The sequence below is a fragment of the Alligator mississippiensis genome, chromosome 3, assembly GCF_030867095.1.
Source record: "Alligator mississippiensis isolate rAllMis1 chromosome 3, rAllMis1, whole genome shotgun sequence".
NCBI lineage: Eukaryota > Metazoa > Chordata > Crocodylia > Alligatoridae > Alligator > Alligator mississippiensis.
This window is the reverse complement of record NC_081826.1, coordinates 122,192,808-122,215,812: the sequence shown is the minus strand read 5'-3', so window position 1 is coordinate 122,215,812 and position 23,005 is coordinate 122,192,808. Positions and strand designations below refer to the sequence as shown.

Below are 23,005 nucleotides of genomic sequence, written 5' to 3'. Positions count from 1 at the left end.
TTCTTTCCACAAGCTGCCTTTATGATCTTGTCCCAGTCCCTGAGAGTCTGAAGATTAAAGCTGAGACAGTGGCTTAGATGAAGAGTTTCTGGTTCTCCTGAGAAAGACTTAGTCTGCTGCCATTTTTACAGATGGATTCTTCACCTCTGTAGACAGAGCTTAGATTTCAAAATCCCAATAACCCATCTCTTGAAAAAGACCAAGAGATTTCAAACTTCTGTTCTCCCTGCTGGCCCACCAAGAATCATGCTAGCCCAGATTTTCCATTGCTTGGCCCAGTATCTGTTATGTGGAGATAAAGCTAGGAGTGAATAGGAGGATTCGAGAGGAGACATTAGCAGGTCTTTGATTCCTAAGCAAACTGCATAGCAGACTTGTGTTAGATGATAAAAAAGTAAGGATTTCTACATCCACTACCTCTGGGCCTCAAAGGCCAACCATAAAGAACAGATTGCTGGAACATAGCAGGCACTGATGACACCTCCTTCCCCTCTGTACCTCTTATAGCAGAGTTCAGAAAGTATTTTGCAAGGGCTAGCTATAATTTGTAAGAGCTGTAAGCAATTTTCAGCTGAGAAAGTCCTGTGTATTTCCCTTTGAATCATGCTGTTCTTGCATTTTGCATTACGTAGATAATCATTAAATAAAGGGTGCAGACAGATGTGAGAATTTTTGCCAGATCTGGCACAGAAAGCAGTTTATAGCCATGACCAAACACAAGTGCACAGCTGCAGACAGCTTCAAAAATGGCTGATCAGGTGAAAATAATGAGGGGTTAGATGAATACATTTCAAGACAGAGCATCTTCTGTAATTTCAGTCTGTGCTACCTGCCAGCTTCAAGCTGTTTTCAGAATGGTAGGGGGGGAAGGGAGAGGAGGGAGTTCAGTCTGGGGGGTTTCAGCCCCTGCTGGAGGGTAGAGCAGGTGTATTGGAGCCTTCCCCACCCCCCAAAGTGGGAGAGTCTCCAATTCACCCACCCCACCCTCCAGTGCAGGCTGAGGAACACCTAGAATGAGCTCCCTCTGCCCCTTTCCCTCTCCCGTTCTGAAACAGGGACAGGCTGGGGGAGAGGAGGGGTCATTGCTTGGGGAAACAGGTGGCAGGCTGTAGCCAGCAGCTATATTCCCCTCCCCCCTAGAACCAACAGTGAACTTCTATTTGGTCCCTGGGATCGTTGTAACTCAGAACGCTTCCTGCGAAGTGTTTTCTGTTACAGTGGGGAGCTGCACTTCTGTCTGCACCCAAAAACACATGATCAGTTTTGGGAGCTGGGACCAGAACCTGGGGTTCCCTACTACATTGAAAATATCCCCTTCAATCGACAGTAGAGGAAAGCTCATTCATGCTTGCTCTCCTGTTCTGAAGCCCTTGCATTTTTTTCCCACCCAACAGTCCATTCAAAAGCAAGGACAGAGGTGTTCTCAGCTCTGTCTAGAGGTCAGGACACTTTGCTGAGAAGTGGGTTCAGTGGGAGATGGACCCTGAAACCAGGTCACCCACTTCCAAGGCAGGTATCTCAAGCATTAGCATACTGAGAAAGAGGTACGTATAACCCCTGCCTCTCTGAGGTCAGTGCTGTTGTCTGTCAGTTAGACGTACTGTTTAGATAGAGCTCTCTCCTCTGAGTGAGCTGGATACCAGCATGACATCTCTCTTGGCAAACTGGATAGAAAAGGATCCTAAAATGACAGAAACACATACGACTGTCCACTGTGAGAACGGGAAAAAATGGGCATGGCTCCTGGTTGGGTAGGCTAACTCTCTGGAGTTCTGTAAGTAGGAACCTACCTAAATTGTGGTTTTGCAGATTTCATGAGAACCATGTAAAACAGTGTTGTCTGCAAGCACTGTGAAATCCAGCACTGGCCACAATTTCCCGTGAAATCAACCAAAAAAGAAAAAAGCAGTAGTGACACAGACTGAGTGAAGGCACCGTCTCAGTCAGTGGCAAAGGGTGGGGCAAAAAAGCTATAGTGATGTAAACTGAGTGAAGGAGCCCTCCACCAACCAGCAGTGAGGGTTGGGGGCTGCTGCCATAAAACACCTGCAAAATTGGCTCTGTGCACTGCAAGTGGGTTGCAAAAATCCCTCTGTCTCAATGCGACTCAGGTAAGTCCCTATCCATAAAGCTTCTGGCTTCCTGTTTCCAGAATGATGAGCTATCCATCTCTGCAGGGCACTAAAAGAATGGAAGCAATGTTCCTCCCCAGAGAAAGCAGGCTTACTTTCCCAAGGAAAAGCCATACCTTTTGGTGTAGGGGCAGTAAAGGCTTTGATATCTTAAACCACTGACAGGCATTAATTTAATGGCAGGATGGGATCTGATTCCTGATCCCAACAATTGTGCCTCCTGCCATGCCACATGTGCATGGAAGGATGCAGGACTATCGGGATTGGGGGATCAGATCCCATTTGTGCCCTACTTGTCAGTTCAGGGGGAGCCTAGGATCATGATTACACAACACATTTTTTTGTGTAATGTGTGTGTGGCTGGTTTCCATTTTTGTGGTGCCATGCATTCCCTGAACAAGAGGCCAGGTTATTACTTAAAGAGGCTGTTAATTGTGTCTTGAGTGTAACATCTGCCAGGAGCCTTGGAGAAAGAACAGGGGCTAGGCCTTAGTTTATGAATCCTGATGGGGCTTGGTGACCTGACCTAGCGTACAGTAGGATTAAGAACATAGGAATCTCTATGCCTGCTCAGCAGTTGATATTTCGGGGCTCCTATACACATGCAGGGAGGTTGCTCCGATGCGCTGTAATTGCAGCACGTTGGAGCAGACTTGATTAATCAAGTCTGCTGGACCGTGGTAATTACTGTGCTCCAGCAGACTCCAGTGCCACTTATACCTATCCCTGCACTGAAAAATGGTGGTGGGGGGTGCTTTAACTAAAGCTCAGCAAATGAGCTTTAGTTAAAGCACCCACACTGCCATTTTTCAGCATGGGAACACTGATACACGTGATGCTCCAGGCACTTTAATTAAAGCGCCCTACCCCCCACTCCCAGAGCATGTCTATAAATGCCCTAGGTGCCTCCAGGTACAACAGCAAAAAAGTGGGTATTCTGATGTTTCACAGGACACTGGCACCCAAGTCTTTTTGAGTACCTAGCCTGATGAAATGTCTGAGACTTGACCACATCCATCTGGCTGATTTATCTGAAACATTATTAATTAAAGAAGTTATTTGCATTTTCGTTAGACTCTTCCTTGAGGACTGAAGCCTGAGTAACAAAATATTGATGCAGTAGTATTTTAAAATAGGGCAACCTTTTTCCAAATAAGAGCATTCACACACAGACTTGCAACCATATAAACGGGTGATGTACAATGGATTTTGGTTGTATTTATTTGCAAACAAGCCCCTCTGGGGTTTGTACCAGCTGAATAAAAAAATCACTTTTCAAATTTCTTTTACTTAAAGTGGTAGAACTTTGGGGTTTTAGCAAGGCACAATTCTTGGAGATCTAGCATAAGCTGTTCATGACCAGATGAACAGGTCAGATGGAATACAGGAAACATAAAATGGAAGAGTCTGCAAGCAAATCTTCTCTTATGAGTCCATTGCTGTCTACATGATTGGCTCTAATTTTTTCTCCTGACAGATATGGACATCCAAGAGAGTGAAATGGATTTAACAAGGAAGTGAGCTCAAGATATTGCCCGAGAACTTTAGTTATTGCATAATAGAGAAAGCTAGGGAGATTTTTAATAATAGGATAGGAAAAGATGGAAGAAGAGAAAAAAAAATCAGTTGTGCTATTTTTCATTTAATTTCCTTGGGATTCATAAAGAATGCATGAAATTATTTTTATTTTTCAAAACACAGCTTTAGCTTGCTTTTACCTAGAAAATGTCAAGTACGTCTTTGTCTTTTCTGTGTTTGGAAGACTTCTTGTATGGTTTTGATGTGTATATAGACTGGGAGATTATCAGCTGTTAATTGAAGGGACCAGAGTGTTCAATTTTTAATCAAGACATCTTTTCACACAATTGTTTTAAGCTTAGTAAAAATCCCTTCCTATTTCAATTAAGTATGTTTGTTTTCACTTGCATTGTGGCTTCAGTATGTTCTAGGGTAATCAGGATCTTAATTTCTATCATTAAGATAAAAAACTAAACAAAGTCTTTCTTTAAAAAAAATCTGTTTGTTCAGAAGGAAGCCCTCATCTTGCCAACTTCTTTCTATACTATAAAGCAGCAATAAAATAACAAATCCACCTTTTTTGCTTTGCAGACACCTTTATGCCTAAACTCACACCTGCAACCATAAAATATTTTACTTTGAGGTTTCAATTTACTTGTTAACTTCAGTAAAATATAAGCACATGCTTAGACACCTTTCTTGGACAGGAAACATTCCTGAAGTCTGCTGTTAAATGTCACAAGCTGTGCAAGTTTCCCTGTGTCCATTCCTGGAAGAGAAATCTCTGGCATTTTTAGGTGTAACAATCAGTGCTTGTGGCAATTCCATAGGTAGAACTCCCTTCCTCCTCAGACAGCATGGGCCCAATGTTCAAGCGTAATGTTGAAAGCAGAGGCTCTTGCAATACTAGAGGGGCCTAATACTTATGGTCATTCAAGATTTCACAGTTTCATAGATGTTAGGGGCTGGAAGGGACCTTACAGATCTTTGGGTCCAGCCCCCCTGCACTTGGGCAGGAAAGACCACTGGGATCAGATCCTGACGTTCTTTGTAAAATGGCCCTGCTAGTCTACTACCATTGCCAAATGCCAGTTCAGATAATTAAGCTATGCCTGCCTTCAATACACAGCTTGTAATCTGCTCCATTTAGCGTTTGCCTGATATTACTTCTCTGAGATCTTTCTATAGTAAAAAAAGATGAATTTACTATAAATGCTTAAAATCCTGTAGGACTGAAGAAAGATCACAGAGTAAGTCAGGTTTAGTTCTATAGAAGTCAATGGAAATACTCCTGATTTAGGTTAGGTTACTACATTAGGTTAATGTAGCAAGATCCAGCTCAGGCCTATCATTTGGATGTTAGCTTAATGAATAACTACAGACCCCCTATGATCATTGTCAAAGCTTTGACTCTGGACTCTGGGCCAAGTTATAACAACTTGGCAACCGATTCACACAAACACTGGCTAAGAGGGAGAAGGGAACAAAGGGAGTGCTACTACAGTCCTGTGGTTGCTTTAAACAAGTGAGTACTGAATCTTTTCTTCATATTTACAAATATCCTCTTCAATACATTTTAAAATAATGGATAAAATGCCACTAAAACAAAGTATTCTATAAATTATGTTCTGGTTTCAAGTATTTTCTCATGTGCTGTTGGAATGTATTTCTTTTAGACTTACTCCCTTTAGGCAAGCACTGATATTGACATTGTATTGTCTCAATTTCCATTTCGTAGAGTTGAAAGGTGCAGTTCATATGAACATGTTGACGTTCATATTCTTAAATGCATTTTCAGGTACAGAAAGTCCTGGGCAGGTCAGAGGGGCGCCTTTGAAAGATGCCTGATTCTGGTGACAGAATTAATGTGATAGGTAAGTAGGGGATGGGTTGTGGGGCTGGGGGAGGGGACCATGTGGGGAACCCTGCCAGCCCCCCGACCCCTTCCTGCTCCCCCAGCCCACCCAACCCTCACCTGCTCCCGCAGCTCCCCCATGGTTGCCCCACCCACCCCAGCTCCCCGTGCTTTAAAAAAAAGTCCCACTCACTGTGCACTGCCGGGCAGGGTGTGGTCCTTGCTGCCCCCACTACCCCACGCTGCATGGGGGGCTCTGACATGAGTCCCCCAACCCCTCCTCGCTCCCCCAGCCCCCCGCCAGCCCCAGCTCTGGCCCTTTAAGAAAAAGAAAACTGAGAAAAGCCCCAGGGCTCACAGCTCCTGCAGCAGCCTTGGGGCTTTGGGGGGCTCTTGCAGAGCCCCCCATGCAGCACAGGGCAGTAGGGGGCAGCAGGAATTGCCCCCCACCCAGTAGCACCCAGTGAGTGGGGCTTTTTTTTTCAAAGTGCCAGGAGCTGGGGCAGGCGGGACAGCAATTGCTAGGCCTGGGAGAGCAGGTGGGGGATAGGCCTGGGTGATTCAGAGATTTGGACAAATCAACTCAGAACAGTGATTCGAATCACCAGATTGAATCTTTGTCCCCCGAATCGTTTGAATCTGAATCCAAAGTGGATACTAGCCACTTTGCACAGGCCTAGTAACTTGTTACCCCACCCGCATGAACAAAATGGAACTAGTGGCAACAGTATAAATGTAGTTAAAACTATTTATTAAACATACAGATTGTTTGAAACAGTACTTACGATGATTTGAACCCAAAATATTATTTAACTAGAACTATGAACAAAATTTAAACTTTTTTAAGAGTTTCAAAATGTGAATGAAGAATTTGCTAAGTCTGCAGTTCACACTGTTTTCAAACTAACAATTCCAAAAACATTTCCTGTTTTAACTAAATATTGCATTCCTCACAAAGCAAAAGTGATATACTGTTGTGCACACAAGCAAATCGCTTACAATCTTTGCATCATTTCTGGGTTTTGCAGTCATTTGTCCTTGGACAAAAAGCACAACATCCACTCATGCTTGCAGAAGGTTCTATTGGGGTGTGTTGTGGCAATTTGTAATTTAGGGCAGTCATACCAGACTTGATGGACTTAGATAGATTATGTGTATCCATCATTCTTCATTTTATCTGTCCAACAATCAGCTGTTCTCTAAGCTCCTATAAAAAAAAGTGCCATCTTCTTAAATGTGATCTTTGATTCCAGTTTGCATTGTGGCCTAGCCAAATGATGAACCACATGATGGCAATGACAGCCACATCCAGCATATTGAAAAATAGTGTTATTGGCCACCTGTTGATTTTCCATCTGCAGGTAGTCATGTGGATAAAGTGGTCAAGGTTATCCATCCGGCTCTTGTTTTTATTGTAGTCATGGATCATGTTTGGCTTTCTTTGCTCTCCACCCACTGACAGGTCATGGTGCATGCTTGATAGCAACAGCACAAGTTTGGACTTCTTTGGAACATAGAAAACTAGGGTGAGTTCCCCATCAAAAGCAAAAATGGATGAAAAAGTTTTCCTTCTTCGATTTGCTTGCATTTTGTTTGGGATATTGGCCTTGTTTTTCCAAATCATACCCATATAGGTCAAGTCCTGCTGTAGCAGTTTTTCTGTCAGGTCAGTACTTGTAAAGAAATTGTCACTCACAATATTCCTTCCTGTCTTGTACCAGGGAGAAACCAGTTTTTCAATGACCTAGGTACTAGGGCTGTGCGAAGTGGCACCATTCCATTTCACCTTAAGTTTCAAGGTTTCAACAGAACAGCTTTCCGTTTCAAATTTAATTTCGATTCGAAACAGCTATTCCATTTTGCTTTGTCGAAACAGTGAGGCTGTTTCGACGCTGTTTCAATGTTTCGCTAAATCGGGCTGGGGCTTCCCATCCCCAGCAAGGGGAACTGAACCTGGTCTCAGTTCCCTTCCACTGTGATGTTATCAGCTTCCTGCAGCCTGGCAGTGGGAGACAGGGAGAAGTCAGGGTTGCACTCCTGGCTGCCCCTGTCTCTCACCACCTTGCTGCTGGCTGCTTTGAAACTCAAAACGTTTTGAAACTTTTGAAACGTTTTGACTAACCTCGCTTTGTTTTGGTGCTGTTTCAAAGCCCTTCATTTTGATTTGATTTCACTGTTCTGAGCTTGAAATGAGTCGAAACAGTGTTGAATCAAAACAGCCGGTGAAATTTTGCACAGCCCTACTAGGTACCAAAATCACCTTGGCATGGAGCTTCTGATTGCTTGCCCAGATAGATGTCTCCAGACAGGGGGAATGATGTTGCTGCATCATAGCACCACCAAATTTTCAAGCCATATTTGGCAGGCTTGCTGGGCATATACTGACTGAAGGGACAGCGCTGGGGATGGGAAGTCTTCCCCATCCCCAGCACTAGATCGGGCTGACTCCCCAGGCGGGCTGACTCCCCACCCCACACCTGATCCAGTGCTGGGGAGGGGAACTGAGCCAGGCTCAGTTCCCTTCCCCTGCACTTTTATCTACTTCCCGCAGCCCAGCAGTGGGAGATGGAGAGAGCCAGGGCTGCACTCCTGGCTGCTGCTGGGTGCATAGCCCTGGTTCTCCCCTGTCTCTCACTACCTTGCAGCTGGCTGCTTTGAAACTTTCAAAACGTTTCACCTAGCTTCATTTTGTTTCAATGATGTTTCAAAGCCCTTCATTTCAATTTGATTACACTGTTTGGAGCACAAAATGAGTTGAAACAGTGTCGAATAGAAACAGCCAGTGAAATTTCGTACAGTCCTACTAGGTACCAAGTTTACCTTGGTGTGGAGCTTTTGGTTGCTTGCCCAGGTAGATGTCTCCAGACAGGAGGAATGATGTTGCTGCATCATAGCACCACCAAATTTTCAAGCCATATTTGGAAGGCTTGCTGGGCATACACTGTCTGAAGGGACAGCAACCCCTGAATGCAGTGAGCTGCTCATCAACCATCAGGTGTATTCCTGGAATATACCATTTCTTGAGCTGCTCCACAAATTGTGTCCAAATATCTCTGAAGGCAGCAAGCTTTTCCACAGCTCTCCTTTCCTCATGTGTCAGTTTGTTGTCAAATCTCAGGTAGTTGGTGATTTGACGGAATCGTTTTATACTCATAGTAGCACGGAAGAAAGGACTCCTGGCGTGTTGCTCCCACAACTCCTCCAGTGCCTCCTGACCACTGTGGTATAGACCACTCAGCAGTAGGAGGCCAGTGTAGGCTTTCAGCTCTGTTTTGTCCAGCTTTTTCCACTCCTTTCTATTTTCAGGATGGCTATCATTCCACTCCCTGAATCTTCTTTCTGCCACTCTGTTTGTTTCTCTTATGATAACAGTTAAGATATCTTGTGAGAGAAACAGGTAGAATGTTTCCACCATTGTGTCTTTATTACTTTCCTTTGTTGGCCCAGCACTTTCATGGACTATTCTCCAATGATGTATTAGCTGTGGACTTTTTTTCCCCACATTCTGTCATTCCTTCCTCTAAAGGTGTCATCATCTGCAATGTTTTCTGGGGGTGGTAGCAGTGGTTCTGCTCCGCATCCTGCTGTAGCTCTTTTTGGTCTTCCATGGTGGCCCCAGGCTGGTCCTCTTCCCTTTTCCACTGGAAGTGTTGGCATCACGTCTGCTTGTGGCACCAACTCCTCCTCATCTGAGCCAAATGAAGCTTCCATAGACACATGGTCTTCTTGCTCTGAACAATCTCCCATGTCTGGAACAAAGTCAGCATCCTCACTGCCTTGGAATAAGATTTCATCGGTGGATGTGTTGCTGTCATCCCTGGTTACCTGTGTTACCAGCACTGAATATGCACTGCCTTTTCATCCTGGACTGCAGAAAAAAAAAAGAAAGAATTGATTACTGCTGAATGCATATAAATAACAATAAAAAACAAGCCTGTCCACCTTTGCTATCACAGAAGCAATTCCACCCTGCCCTATGGCAGTGCAGGTAGCGCCCTTTCCTCCTGGGCACAAAAGCCAGAGAACAGCATCCACCCTTTGCAGGCAAGCCAAATATGGGTGGATGCTGCTCGGAAGTCACATATGCAGGGGCTTATTGAGAGCAGGTAAAAGGGGCATTGGGGGGTGTCAAGCCCTTACCATTGAAGGGGACTCCATAGTGTACGCTGTATTGCAGTATGATGTTGTTCTATTTCTTCTCTGCTGTCCTTTTGCTCCTTGTCCTCACTTCCAACAAAGGCAGGGCAAATTAGCTTGTATGTTATGAAAGGGGCAGGTGAAGCAGAGTTTTGCCATGAGACAAGAGAGCAGAGGTGGATTTGGGTGTGAGAAATGGTTGGGTTTTTTTGGCAAACGGCATGATGTTTTGATGATCTTGCAGCCTGCAAACAAAGTGGTTAGCAAAAGGGATTACCACATCTTCTGCAAAAGCAGAGTGGAGGATGGCCATCCTTTAGTTACCATGGATACCTGAAGTGGACATGAATGAGGTGTGAATGAATGATGACCTTTCAGATGCATCCACCCAAAGTGGCCAAACAAGTCTAGGCCTGTCATTTATACAGAAATTGCACTGGGGTAACTTGGGCTTGGGGTAAGTTGTTACCCCATATGGAAAAACACATTCATGCCTGGGGTAACATGTTATCCTGGGCAGTTTTTCATCCAGAGAGAGAAACCATTTGTGTTAGCTGGATGTTCTTTGGGGATATTGTGCGCTGCAGTGCCAGTGACAATGTCCTAAAAAGATTTTTTTTTAGAATTAATTCTTTTTAAGATACTGCACAAAAAATGTGTCTGGGGTAGGAAATTATCCCATAGGAACGTATGAAGGTTAAGCTAGTGGAAGCTAAAAAGATTTGCGGATGTGAAATGCTCATTCTCTACTGATGCTGGTTGGTGGTGTTGCTCTCACAGTGCTGCGCCAACAGCTGTCATTAGAGTGGTGTTGGCAGTGACCCTGGTGGGAGACATCTGCCTTGCTTTTCTAAGTGGTGCTGAAGTACTACAATGACAGCTGCACAGAAAAAGTGAAGAAAGGGAAGACAACAGTTTTGAAATATTGTAGATATAAAAGGAAATTACCATGTTGCCCTTCATTACGTAAGCTGGGATCACACAACACATTATAGTAATGCATGTATGTATTATGATATTATTGGCTTTCTTTTAATGTTGGTTTTCTTTTGAGTTATAAATTGATACATCTGTCACTGCTGTGCCTCAAAGCAACTCTTTATTCTAGTAATTAAAAATAAATGATTACAAGTCACAGAAATTATACTTACTGTTAGAATCATACAAACATAGAGCCTTTCTTAAAGATGTTTGCACCACATATTGGACCTCTTCCAGTCATCTGGGACCACTCCCAAGTTCCACGACTCTTCAAACAGCTGGGCCAGTGGCACTACTATACATTCAGCCAGTTCTTTCAGGACTCTCGGGTGCAGGTTGTCAGGTCCAGCAGACTTGAAAATGTCCAAGTGTTGTAAAAGATCCCTCACCTGTTCTGGGCTGATTTCACATACGCTGTTACCTCCCCCATATTCCCTGGGCCTCTGGTCAGGTGAACAGCCCCCTTTTGATTTCAGGAATACCAATGTGAAGTATGTATTTAGGAGTTCTGCCTTTTGTGGGGATTGACTGTGGCCCAGAAGGATGCTTGTTCCTCCTGTTTATTTCTTATGGTTCTGGTGTTCCCATAAAAGCATGTAGGCTTTCCCCTAGTCGCCTCAGGTTTTCTGTCATGACGTCTCTGCCTCAAGATGTTAATACCCCATCTGGACATCTGTTTTTTTAATGCCCTCCCATGTGTCATTGTGGCTAGCGGATTCTGCTTCAGTGGCAGTATCTTATCCTTGGCCCCTGGACATGCCTAGTTTAAAGCTTTCCTCAACAAGTCACCGACTCTCATGGTGAAGAGCTTCTTCCCTCTGCTTGTGAGATGAATACCGTCCCTTCTGTTTAGGCCTCTGTAGTTAAACTGCATACCAAGATTGAGGTATCCAAAGCCCATGAGGTGACACCCTCTTTTAAGCCTTCAGTTGACCTTCTTGATATACTCCTCCCTCTGATGGCTATGGCCCCTGACTGGGAGGATCATGGAGAAGACAATTTGCACTCCATGGTCCTGTAGTCTCTCATGATCTTCCTGGGGCTACTTCTTGCTGTGTTGTTTGTGCCCACTTGGACAAGGAGCATGAGGTAGTGGTCAGTAGGGTGGACCAGTTTAGTAGTACTTGCTGTAACGTCACAAATCTTGACTCCTGGAAGGCAGCAGACCTCTCGAGAAAAGGGGTTGGCTGACGGTTAGCTCCCTCTGTGCCCTGCAGCAGAGAGTCTCCCACAACTATCACTCTATGTTGTTTCCTTTCTGGGGTTGGTTGATCCTGCACAGATGCATTGTCCATCAATGGTGAGAGGGCTTCATAACTGTTGTGCAGTGTTATTGGTGGGACAACTGATACACATCGTGGCTTCAGTCATGATGTGACCAGTTTCTACCTGCTATTGGTTGGGGTATCTTGTTCAGGCCCACTCATCAGCTTGGTCTCTGTGGTGTTCTTCTCCAGGTGCAGGGCCTGGCAGTAAGCATCAATCTCTCCCTCATGTTTCCTGATAGTATGCAGACTGTCCACCTCCTCTTGTAGCTCTCTCACCCCACCCTCCAGAGCCTCCACCAGGGAGCAGATCCCACAAGTAGGAGCGCCTTTGCACCTAATTCCAGCATCCAGCTGATGTGCCAGGCAGCCTGGAGTCAGGGCTCCATCTGTGTGGCTGCGTCTGGGTGGAAACCGCCGAAGCACTGGGCAGGGGGGGCATCCAGCCCAGGAAGCCTAGGGGTATGGTGCATACCCATCACCATAATGCAAGATGGTCTTGGTCACACGGCTGCCTGTGTGTTTATATGAGTAGGAGACCAGGTGGGTGTTTTTGCTCTCACATGGTCCTCACCAGCTGCTGCTGCTGTGGTTAGGTAGGCAGGCTTAAGCAGCTGCCTGTAGGGGTATCCCTAGCTTCCCAGCTTCCTGAGTGGCCAGGAGATTCCCAGGTTTCTCCCTGTAGAAGGGGAGGGTTGAGCCCTTGTCCCCTTTACCTGGTGTACAGCACTGGAGAGCTGAAGGACTTACCTCAGCGTGGGGGGGGGGGGCTTCGGTTGCCTGGGGTGTGCTATGCCATGCGTAAGGCAGCCAGGGGTGTATTGGGGGGTAGGTGTGCATGTGTGTGAGGGGCTGCATGCATGCTAGGTCCCAAGAGCCAGCTGGGGGTGGAACGGGGGGGAGGAGGGGAGGGTGAGAGGGGCAGGTGTTGCATGCAGCAGAGTTTGCCTGGGCAGTGTGGTGCAGATGTGGTCCATGCCCCCCACATCCAGCCAATGGCTGCCCCCATGGATCTTCACATGGGGCCAAGCCCAGCCCATTCCCACCTGGAGCAGATCATGTCATGCTCCTACCCACACCCATCCCATGTCCACCATTAGTAGTGCCCCAGCCCCAGTTGCTTACACACAGCTTACTGGTGGGGCTGCTTCCACTGCTCCCTGGGCAATCCCCCTACCTGCAATGGCTCCTTCTCCTCCTGCCCCTGCTGCACCACTCCAACCACCTTCCACCCACTCAGCTGCCTGCAGGTGGCAGCTCATCCCACAGGTGGCTGAGTGGGTGGAGGGTGGCTGAAAGCTGGAGCTGGAGCACTGTGCACTGAGGCAGGAGCTTCCTGGCTGCAGCTTCTCTCCCAACTGGCTAGGCACGTAGTGCCTGGCATATGTCCCCATGGCCACGCCTCTGCATACGGGCTGGGAGTATGGTTGGGGCTAGAACAGTGCCACCGGCAGACATGGGATGAGTATGGGTGGGAGAGTGGTGTGGGATGTCCTGGGTGTGAACAGGCAGGGCTTGGTCCCATGCAGAGTGATGTGGGGGCAGCCATGGGCCAGATACAAGCAATTGGCAGGCCAGATGCCTGTAAATTGTATTTTGCCTGCCCCGGTATATGACAACAGGCCAGCTGTGTGGGATCTTGGCTCAGAAGCACATGTTGAAATTTAAATTTCCCTTGCCTCCATGATGCCTCACTGCATGCTCTTGTATAGGGATCTACCCTATTCATGATTTTGCCTTTTTCGCAGAAACCACAAAAAAAGTGGTTTCCATGAACCCTGCAAAAATGGCAATCCCCATGATTTGTGTGTGGAATTGTCAGAACCCATTCCCCAATAAAATGCTGGCTCCCCAATAAAATGGGAGCCAGCAGTCCTTAGGGCCACTGTAGCCCAGCCAGTGTGGTGGGTGCGGGGCAGCCCCCAGCATGAAGAGGATCAGCAAAGATGGTGGTCATCACCCCACTCTGAGAGCTGCTCTAATTAAAGCACAACAGTATCTCGTGTATCAGTGTCCCTATACTTTAAAATGGTGGTGAGGGTACTTGAACTAAAGCTCATCAAACAAGCTTTAGTTCAAGCACCCCATCACCATTTTGAAGTGTGGGGATACTGATATATGAGATGTGGGAGGCTGCTGGAGCATGGTAATTAGCATGCTCCAGCAGACCCCAACACACTGTAATTATAGCATGTCAGAGCAGCCTCAACATTTGTGTACAGGCACCCAAGTAATGGCCAAAACTGGTTTAAGATAAACATGGAAGGAAGCTGTATCAGACTTAACTGATTTAGGTTAAATTGGTTTATTGAAATTTTGCCCCAGATCCTCTCCAGATTTAAATTAACTCTCAGTGTGAGTGGGCTAGCCTTGGCCCAAGCTGTCCAGTCCAGCTGAATAGGGAGGTGTGCTCTAGCACCCCCTGGCTTCTGGCCTGACCATCTGCAGGCCTATGGCTGCATTTCTGGAATCAAAAGTGAATGTCTGTTCACTTGCTTATTGGTTCAATCTATGCAGCTTAGACTAACCTGTGAAAATTGAATCAATTCAGGCTCAGTCTTTTTGACTGTCTGTATTTAGCCTTGGATTGCACCCAAACAGGTAGAATACAACATTACTGAAGTCAGTAGGTGTATTGCCATGGAATTCTATGGATGTAAACTCTGGGCTCAATACAGAAGGAAAGAAACATGAGGGATGACTTGAGAGAGAAATGTTGCGGTATGAGAATTTTTTATCTCAAAGGGAAATGTTGGGTCTCCTTTTCTGGTTGGCCTGCAGCAGCAGATATGCTCTTGGGTACAGCACATCTAGTATACACATAACTACTAGCTCACAGAACTGGCTTCCAAATCTGCACTTGTTTTAAAAAAAAAAAATCCAGCAGCTTTCACTTCTATCTTGGTTGTAGTTGTAAAGTAAGAATCATTCTCTGTTTAAAAGTTACCTAATTTTATCTCTGAAGATACTCTTCTTCCTTATTCAGGCAGAACGTTGTTCCTCTCATTCTGCCATCAGCGGCAGAACCGTTGGCAGTTTCCTGTAAACAACCAACGCTACAGCAGAAAGTGCAAGACAGTGCTTGTTGCTGGAGATTGTGATCTCTAGTAGAGGCTCTGACAGCAACGCTGCTAGGGGAAGCCTCAATTAGCCCAAATGCATTCAGCCAGTATGCAGAGATCCCAAACTATTCATGAAGGGTTTCCTAAAAAATGAACGTTACATTATGTGGCAAGGAAGGGAAACTGTAGGTTATGATCTTCAGGTCTGCCAGAGAATAACTTTTCCATAAGAGGAAGGATGCACTTGACTTTAACTAGCAAAAAGTGTTTTTTTGTTTTCTATCCTCAAGCCTCTCTGATGCACATCAACAGAGATAAAACATGGTTCTTTAGTGCTAATAGTATTAAATACCAGCAGGTATGGCAGCAGCTATTCAGGCAGATGCTTAGGAGGGACAGCAATGAAAACCAGAGAGAAAACAAGTAGGAAATAAAGAGGAGAGAGATCCTGAATCTGCTTAACAGCTCATTTACCAATCAGGAAATGGCAGTGCCAATCGTGTAGAAAGCCTTATGAATTACACTGGTCAGAAAGGCTGCATGAGTGGGTTGAGACACTTTTCTTCAGAATCCTGAGGAAAGAGAAACCAGGAATAGGATGATAGTGGGCAAAAGAATAAGCTTCAAGTGAGATGTATTTTAGAAGAGATTGGTTGAGAGCGGCACAAGGGAGATTTTGCTTTATTTACTGCTTTAGGATGATTCCATTGCAGTGACTGCAGCTTAGGTAAAAATAACTGACAGCTTTAAAGTAGCTGGCTGGGCACTGCTAGCCATGCAGCTGTAGCAGCATAGAGCTCAGAGTGGGAAAATGACCCAAGCATTTACCCAGGTGGGCTGTGCAGTGCACAATAGTCTCTGTGGTGCTATGGATGGTACAGATGGTACTACCAGACCTGGCTAGTTTAAAGCTGTTTTGGGTCTATTCAGAGATTAGCAATCTCTTTCAGCACATGGGGCAAGGGGATAGAAGGGATTATTCTGTCCACTGTAGAGCTGGAGGGAGTGAGGGGAAGGGGGAGAAGTGGTGACTTACCTAACAGGGTTTTCCTTGCATGGGAGCTACCTGCTGCTCCAGTCGCAGCATGGGCTCAAGTGGCTGCCATGGAGACATACTGGCTGCCTATCCATGTGCTCGGGGGTGGGTGGTGGCCGAGGTGTTTTAATTAGAAGGGCTCCCAGACAGCCACTCTAATTAAAGTGGCTCACTGTCATGTGTATTAAGCCCCTGCACATTTAAAAATGGCTGTGGGACGTTTTATCTAAAGCTCATTCAATAAGATTTAGATGAAGCAACCTGCAGCCATTTTGAAATATATGGGGGCTTAATACAAGTGACAGCGAGGCCACACTGGAGCATTCCAATTAGAACATGGAGCAGATTCGATTAATCAAGTCAGCTCTGACATGCTCTCATTAGAATATGAACAAGCACATCTATAGACACCCAGTGCACGCCCGCTGGGGCCCCTCTAGGTGCCCCGTTCTCCCCCCAACCCTGTCTGAATACAGGGCTGTGCTTTCCATGGCAAAGCCATCCCCTGGGCAGAATGAGGCACTGTTCCACCCCTTACCACCTAGACACACTACTGGGTACAGCCTCTGCACCTGCCCAACTCTAGTGGCTGGCCAGTGCATGTGCCCGGCAAAGATTCCTGGGGGAAGGGGGCTATAGCGGTACCTTATAACAGGGACAGGTCCACCAGGGGTGGCCGTCATGCCCCCTGAAGGCGAGTCAACTCCTGCACTACTCACTCTCTAAGGTACTCTCCCTTTGCTCATGCCTGCCAAGCCTTGATCTTGTTAATAAATTTGGAAAGAGGCTGCGTAGGGGCCTAGGAGTCAGCCTTTAGCCTATCCTCTTACCCACAGCTCATCCTTTTACCCTGTCTTGGCCCCTCTTGAGCTGTGGGCCCTTGCTAGCCCTGTCTTGACCCCTCCTGGGCTATGGGTCCCTGATCTTCTTCACTGTCCCTCCAGGACTACTGCTTGCCCTGCACTCTCTAGCAGGCTCAAGGCTCATGTAGGACATCCTGCCTTCCCCAAGAGTCCCAAACCTGATTTACTGGTTAAAATGCCAACTAAAACATCAGTGCACTGGCTGCCTTAATTCTCTAAGTACACTGGCTATCTTCTGAAATCCCCACCCTTACTGAGCCTATCCCCTGTCAGCCCTCAGCTCCTTACTGACACCTCTTAGGGAGAGCAGGATCTCTTTTGGTCTCTCATCAGGAGGAATCTTACTTCAGGGCTCCTTCCCCTTCAGCCTCCAGGGCCAGATTGACTGCTTTTGCTCTGGCCCTGACTTATCTGTCACCAGAGCCATGCCCCCTTCCAGTCAGGTGACTCCATGGGCAATCTGCAGGTATCTTCTGATGAGCTTTGCTTACTGGCCTTCAGGGTAGCCTATAGCAACAGACCTAGCAGTTGTCTTGCCTTGCTTTCCACCCAAGATTCAGTCTTATACTACTGCCAGGAATCTGCTAGAACTGCAATAGGCTTCTTGCAAGTTATGCAGGTTACTCTATTATTGTACTATTGCTGTGCAACTAGCACAGCAATAGGCACTTCCCATTTATGGGTTCTGGCTTCCTATTCCCTTACAGGTTCTGGCTTCCTATTCCTTTTCACTCTTGACTGCCTGCATGCAGTTTGCCTTTATTTTCCTCTCTATAAGTAACAGGAGCCATAGGCTTTCTATTACAGACCCCCTCTAAGTCAGTGTCTAGGGCTGGTGCCCCATTCAGCCCACCTATATAATGGGTATAGCTACCAGAGCTGGAGTCACAGCAATACAGTATAGATATGCCTCTAAACTGCTCACCCTCTTAAAGCCATGAGTCAAAGTTTTCAAATCTGGATGCATAAAGTTAGGCTTCTAAATCTATATTTATGTTCCTGTTTATAAACAGCTTAATTCCCAGATGTGCTGAGTATGCACAGACCCTATTCAAATCACAGGGTGCTTTAGGGTAATTAAAAAGCAGACCTCAAGAAGGATGAATGGCATTCAAAAGCTTGCCCAAGTCTATCCCAACCATGCAGTTGGTCCAATAAAAAGATCGTTCACAAAAATCCTTGCCCTTTGAAAACAGAATGATTCACCAGTCATAAGGATTCATTAAGCTGCCCAATGTCCTTCCTTACAGCTTCTTTCCCTTCAGGCTTTTCGGAAATCAGTAATGTCAACAAACATAACTCATTTTACATTGCCAAAGAGAAATTTCCCAGGCCTTTAATGACTAAAGTCTAATCTATAGTACCAAATTTGCTGGCATAATTACTTGGCCAAGGTTGTTAAAAGAACACACTTCTGTCTGAGGAGCTAAGCCCATGATTCCTGGAGTGGACCCAGCTGTGCAGTTAGAGGAGTGCTTCTGTTGTTTTAGCTGATGTTATCTGGGGAGAAAGTATACCTATGTTGTCAGAAAAACCCTTTCTGTCAGCATGTGCTATGCCTACACTAGGGTATGCTGCCAATGCAGCTATGCCAGTACAGCTATTCTGGCAGTGTAGGCAAATCCAGGCATTATCTTCCTTTTATTTTGCTTCCGTTTCTCAACCAGCCATTTTTTAAGAGATTTTATTCTTTGCTAGGAAACATGATTGCCTGTAGCCATCAACCCATTACCTTCCCCTAGACAGGAGTTATTTCCATATTAGTTAATGACATGGTCTAGCCGCAGCACCTAGTGACAGGGTTTTGGAAGAAAAAGAAGTCAAGTGGCAGGATTGATAGGGATCATCAAATAAGCTGCTGCCTCACACTGGACCTGACCCTAGTTGCATTTAAGTTAGTGGAGTTTTGCCACTTGTCCTCATTTATCTGGAAAAATACATTATATTCATAAATGTGTTAACTAACAAAATAGTAAGCAAATGTTTGCCTTCAAGTCAAATTAAAAATGATGTTAGCTAGTCACAATTAACTCCAAGAGTTCCAGGATAGTGCATTTCCTTAGCAGAGACAAGAGCAAAGACATCATTCATTTTGTTTAGGTCTCTGTAATAGCTATTTGGCATTAATGTAAGTAAGATGGTTAAAACCACATATACTCGGAAGGTGCTGAGTCAATAACCTCAGGTCGTTCTCACAATGGAGAACAGTATCTGCTTGAAACAGTAAAATAACGTATGTTTTAATATCTGGTAACAATTAATTAGCTATTTTGAATCTAATAAGGTTGCTACTAAACTAACTAGCCTAGTGTCTTTTATGCCACATTGGGTGTCACATATTGTTTAAAAAAACCTCTTTGCCCCTGGAAATTTACAGAGCGTTGTAAATTTTCTTGCAACTTTTGTTCCATTTCTGTGAAACTTTGTGGACTTTAAAAAAAAACACATTCATGAGAAGGTGCATGAAAACACTAAAATTGTTTAGTAAATTATTTATATAATTACTTCATTGTATGAAATCAAGTTTCACTTTGTTTCACCTATTCCAAATCTTATTTTAACCCTTTCCCAGTTCTTGAAAAAACTTCCTTTCTTTCCCAAGAGGCCTTCTGGTTTCCACAGTTTTGTCCATTCCCTGCTTCCTCAGAGATCTTCCAGTTTTCCTCAGAAGTTCTTTCTTTCCATCCTGCCCAAAATCCTCCATTGAAAACCCCAGCTCTTATTTTTTTGGTAGAATGTTAATTTATCTTCAGTTTTAAAATTTCTACCTATATTTCTGTACAACCTTACATATCAATCCACGAGAGTGACTGACTGGATTTCAAGGCTCCTTTCTGTAAACACTTAGAGAGGCCATTTAAAAAGGAACTCTGTAACAGCCATCTTATGGGCTAGAGACAGACATTACACATAAACCAGTTTAAGTGACCAGAAACTGGTTTAAGCCTGTAGCAGAACAGATGTTCAGTGCACATAAACCAGTTTGAAAATGGCTGAAACCAGTTTGAGGTAAACCTGATTGTCGTATCAGACTTAACTGATTTGGCTCAAACCAGTTTATGCAATGTCTGTCCCAGACCCCTTGCTGGTTAAAGATAAATCAGACTCCCCCAGCATCCCGGCGTGCTCTCTGGGCTGGGAAGGGCTATATGCTTCACAGCAGAGCTGGCTCCTCCCCTCTGCTCCGTGGGCAGCGCTCCAGCAGAGACTGCAGGTACAGCGGGGTCTGCCTGGCTTCTCCCTGTCCTATCCCCCAACCTTACTGCTCACTGCTGAAGCAGGGATTCCCCGCCCCCCTCCCACCTCCCACAGCACAGACCCCAGCCCCATGGACCCTAGGCATGTGGTATGTTAGCGAATGCCGAGAGGTGTCTCTGTGCATCTCCAATTTTACTGGGACAGGCAGACAGGCAGACAGAACAGTGACCACTTAGGACTTTTTGGAGCCAGGTCAGCTGGTAAGGTGTTTAAAAAGAGTTTGAACTAATAGAGAGAGGTTAATGTTTTGCTGATGAGGTGATAAACCCTATCATCAGCTCCCTGCTGGCTTGCTTGTATATCAGTTTGCTGCAGATGGTATAAAGAAGCAGGAAGAGGGAAATTGAAAAACTCCATATCATCAACAGATGCATGCACTGCACCCCCCCCCCCCTTGCATTAGAGTGCTAGCCCAGGATTGGGGTCTGGCAACACTTCCACCCCTTGAGCAGCCAGCAGAGAAAAGCCTGGGATGCACAGGCAGGGTGGGGGTTTACATCCCTCCCTAATCAGAGGTTCTGCTGGGGCCTGGCCACGCCCCCCTCAGCTCAACACTCTGGAAGGGAAGGGAGGGCTGCTCAAATGCTCCCTGGCTTCTAGCCTGAGCTACTGCAGGCATGTGCCTGAACTTCCTCAGTCCAGATAGAATGTCTGTCTGGCTATAAACCAGTTCAGCCTAGCCAGGTTAGATTAACCTGCAAAGATTGAATCAATTCAGGCTCAGGCTTTTTGAATGTCTGTCCCTAGACATGGAGTTTTCTCATGAACCCTTTTTTGTTGTTTTATCACAAGCAAGTGAGGTATGGCTCTTTACCACTAATAAATACTAACAAGATACTATACTACATTTAGTTTTAACTTAGATGGCCATTTTTCTCAGACTATCCATAATAATACTTAATGCCTCTTTCTTGACTCTAACACTTGCAGGCATGTAAACAGAAAGAAAGAGACAATGCACTTTTCTTTTTGCTCAATTAGCTGGACAAAAGATACACAGCAATGCTGCGGATCTGTAAGCTGTGAGCAAATATATACTTAATAATGTGTGACATTATCACTGATAGCAATCAGCAGTAACAGATACAAACAGTCATGTTGTATTATTTTTACTGGCATAAATGAGCCCAGAGTGTCAAAGGTGGTAACCTGATCCTGCCACTGTTCAACATCAAATAGCTACGATATGCCTGAAGGTTTTTGAGTAGAGGGTCTCAGCCTGCTGAAGGCACACTAGAAAATTTATGCCAAAGTTCTGGAAATATTGAATGATTAGCACATGCAAGGGAGAAAAAGAATATATTCTGTTCCCACATTCCCAATACATAAAGCATTTTGAAAATGAAAATGAGTGGTTCTGCGAGACAAACTTAATCAAGCCCCAAGAAAATCCTTTTGTTAATGATAGGCTATTCCATTAGAGCAAGAATGTCAAAACTCATCCTCGGCCCTGAGCTGGATCTACAAGGTCAGCAGTAGGTGTCGCAAATCCAGTAGTGGTGATGGGGGTCCATGAGTGATGGCACAGGTCCATGTTTGGGTGGCAGCATTTTTGTGTATTCAAAAAACAAGAGGAAGTTAAGAGCTTCAAGAACCACTGTATTAGAGTGTCTTTATTCTGTGTAGTAATCCTTCTTAGCTGGAAGGAAGGATTCTGTTGCTGAACTTTGGGCTGACCACTTTAAAAATGATGGTTACTTTCCTATTTTTGGCGAAACAGGTAGACACAAGGGGGAGGTTGAAACAGGATGGTACCAGAGGTGAAAAAATACATCTTTTATTGATGTCATCAGTCATACTGTGGTTCTTTCTGGAGTATTGGTGATGGTTGAGTGCTCTTGCTGGGCCTGGGTATTTAGATGACTGAGACTTCCCAGTGGTAATTCCTGGAGTGAAACAGAGGCCTTTCTCTAAGTGATTCATAGGAGATTATTCTGCCATTTTGGTCCCTAATGTGTCTCTTTTCTTAAAGTTCCAAAGTGGGGTGGAATGTCCCTTCTTTAATGGATTCACAAATAAGGCCTAATTTCCAAAACACCAATTTTGGACCATTAATTTCCAGTTTCATCATCTCCTTGTTTAGCAGACAATGCCACACAGTCCTTGGACAGCATTAGCAGAATGTGTTTGAACTAACTGAGCCTTTCTGCTTCCTTTCTTACCCTTTCTATCAGCATTCACTGTTGTGTATTATTGTAATGTTTTATGAATTTTTTCCAACTTCCCACAGCTGAAGTCACTGTAGATCTGTAGGCCTCAGTTATCACAACAGTCTACAGGCCCAAGAGTACAGTATTAAAACACACATACCATCAGTTATAGGCACTTGCTAGAATGTATAAAGGGAAAGCTCTGCTAAAACAATGATAACAGTCCTTAACATGGTGGGAAACAAAACTAAAGATTCTGTAAGAAGTGTTATGCTCAAAGCTGCCAAATGGTACAGTACCATGAACAGAACTGAAAACTCTCCCCTGATGCCATAAAGTCCAAAAGAATCCATCCAGTTCCTGGTGAAGACAAGTACCTCTTTCCATGACAAGACTGGCCAGCACATTTCCTCTGAGGTGGTCTTTAGCCACTTGGCAGATTCTTTCATAAAAAATATGTGTCTTTTAATTGCAAAAAATATGCATATAAATCCCTCCTCTGCTGTCCTGCTGCTTTCATGGTTCAATTGTTTTTGAAGGAATAAATTAGCAAATCCTTTCACAAGGCATTATGTTTAGTCAGATGCTATCAGGGACATCCTTTTACAGCCTAGGTATTAGGACCATTTAACTTAAGATCAGTTTTCATAGATTCATGGTTGTTAGGTGCTGGAAGGGACCTTGCAGATCATCGGGTCCAGCCCCCCAGCTCTAGGCAGGAAGACAACTGGTCATGCCTTGGTCACTC

General features: G+C 45.1%; 1 protein-coding gene across 4 annotated transcripts in view; it reads left to right on the top strand.

Annotated features, from left to right (window-relative positions):
- The first annotated feature begins 5,069 nt into the window (after nucleotides 1-5,069).
- Nucleotides 5,070-23,005, top strand: part of LOC102561330 (enoyl-CoA delta isomerase 2) — a 173,609-nt gene continuing 155,673 nt past the window's right edge. The window contains exons 1-3 of one of the 4 annotated variants that reach the window (XM_019490480.2): nucleotides 5,070-5,175; nucleotides 5,449-5,524; nucleotides 6,968-7,031. In XM_019490480.2, coding sequence (XP_019346025.1) covers nucleotides 5,491-5,524; nucleotides 6,968-7,031 — 98 coding nt within the window. In that variant the 5' untranslated portion in view covers nucleotides 5,070-5,175; nucleotides 5,449-5,490. Of the gene's footprint in view, nucleotides 5,176-5,448; nucleotides 5,525-6,923; nucleotides 7,032-23,005 lie in introns of those variants that run through there. The other 3 variants (XM_059724352.1, XM_059724353.1, XM_059724354.1) reach the window with 3 other exon arrangements.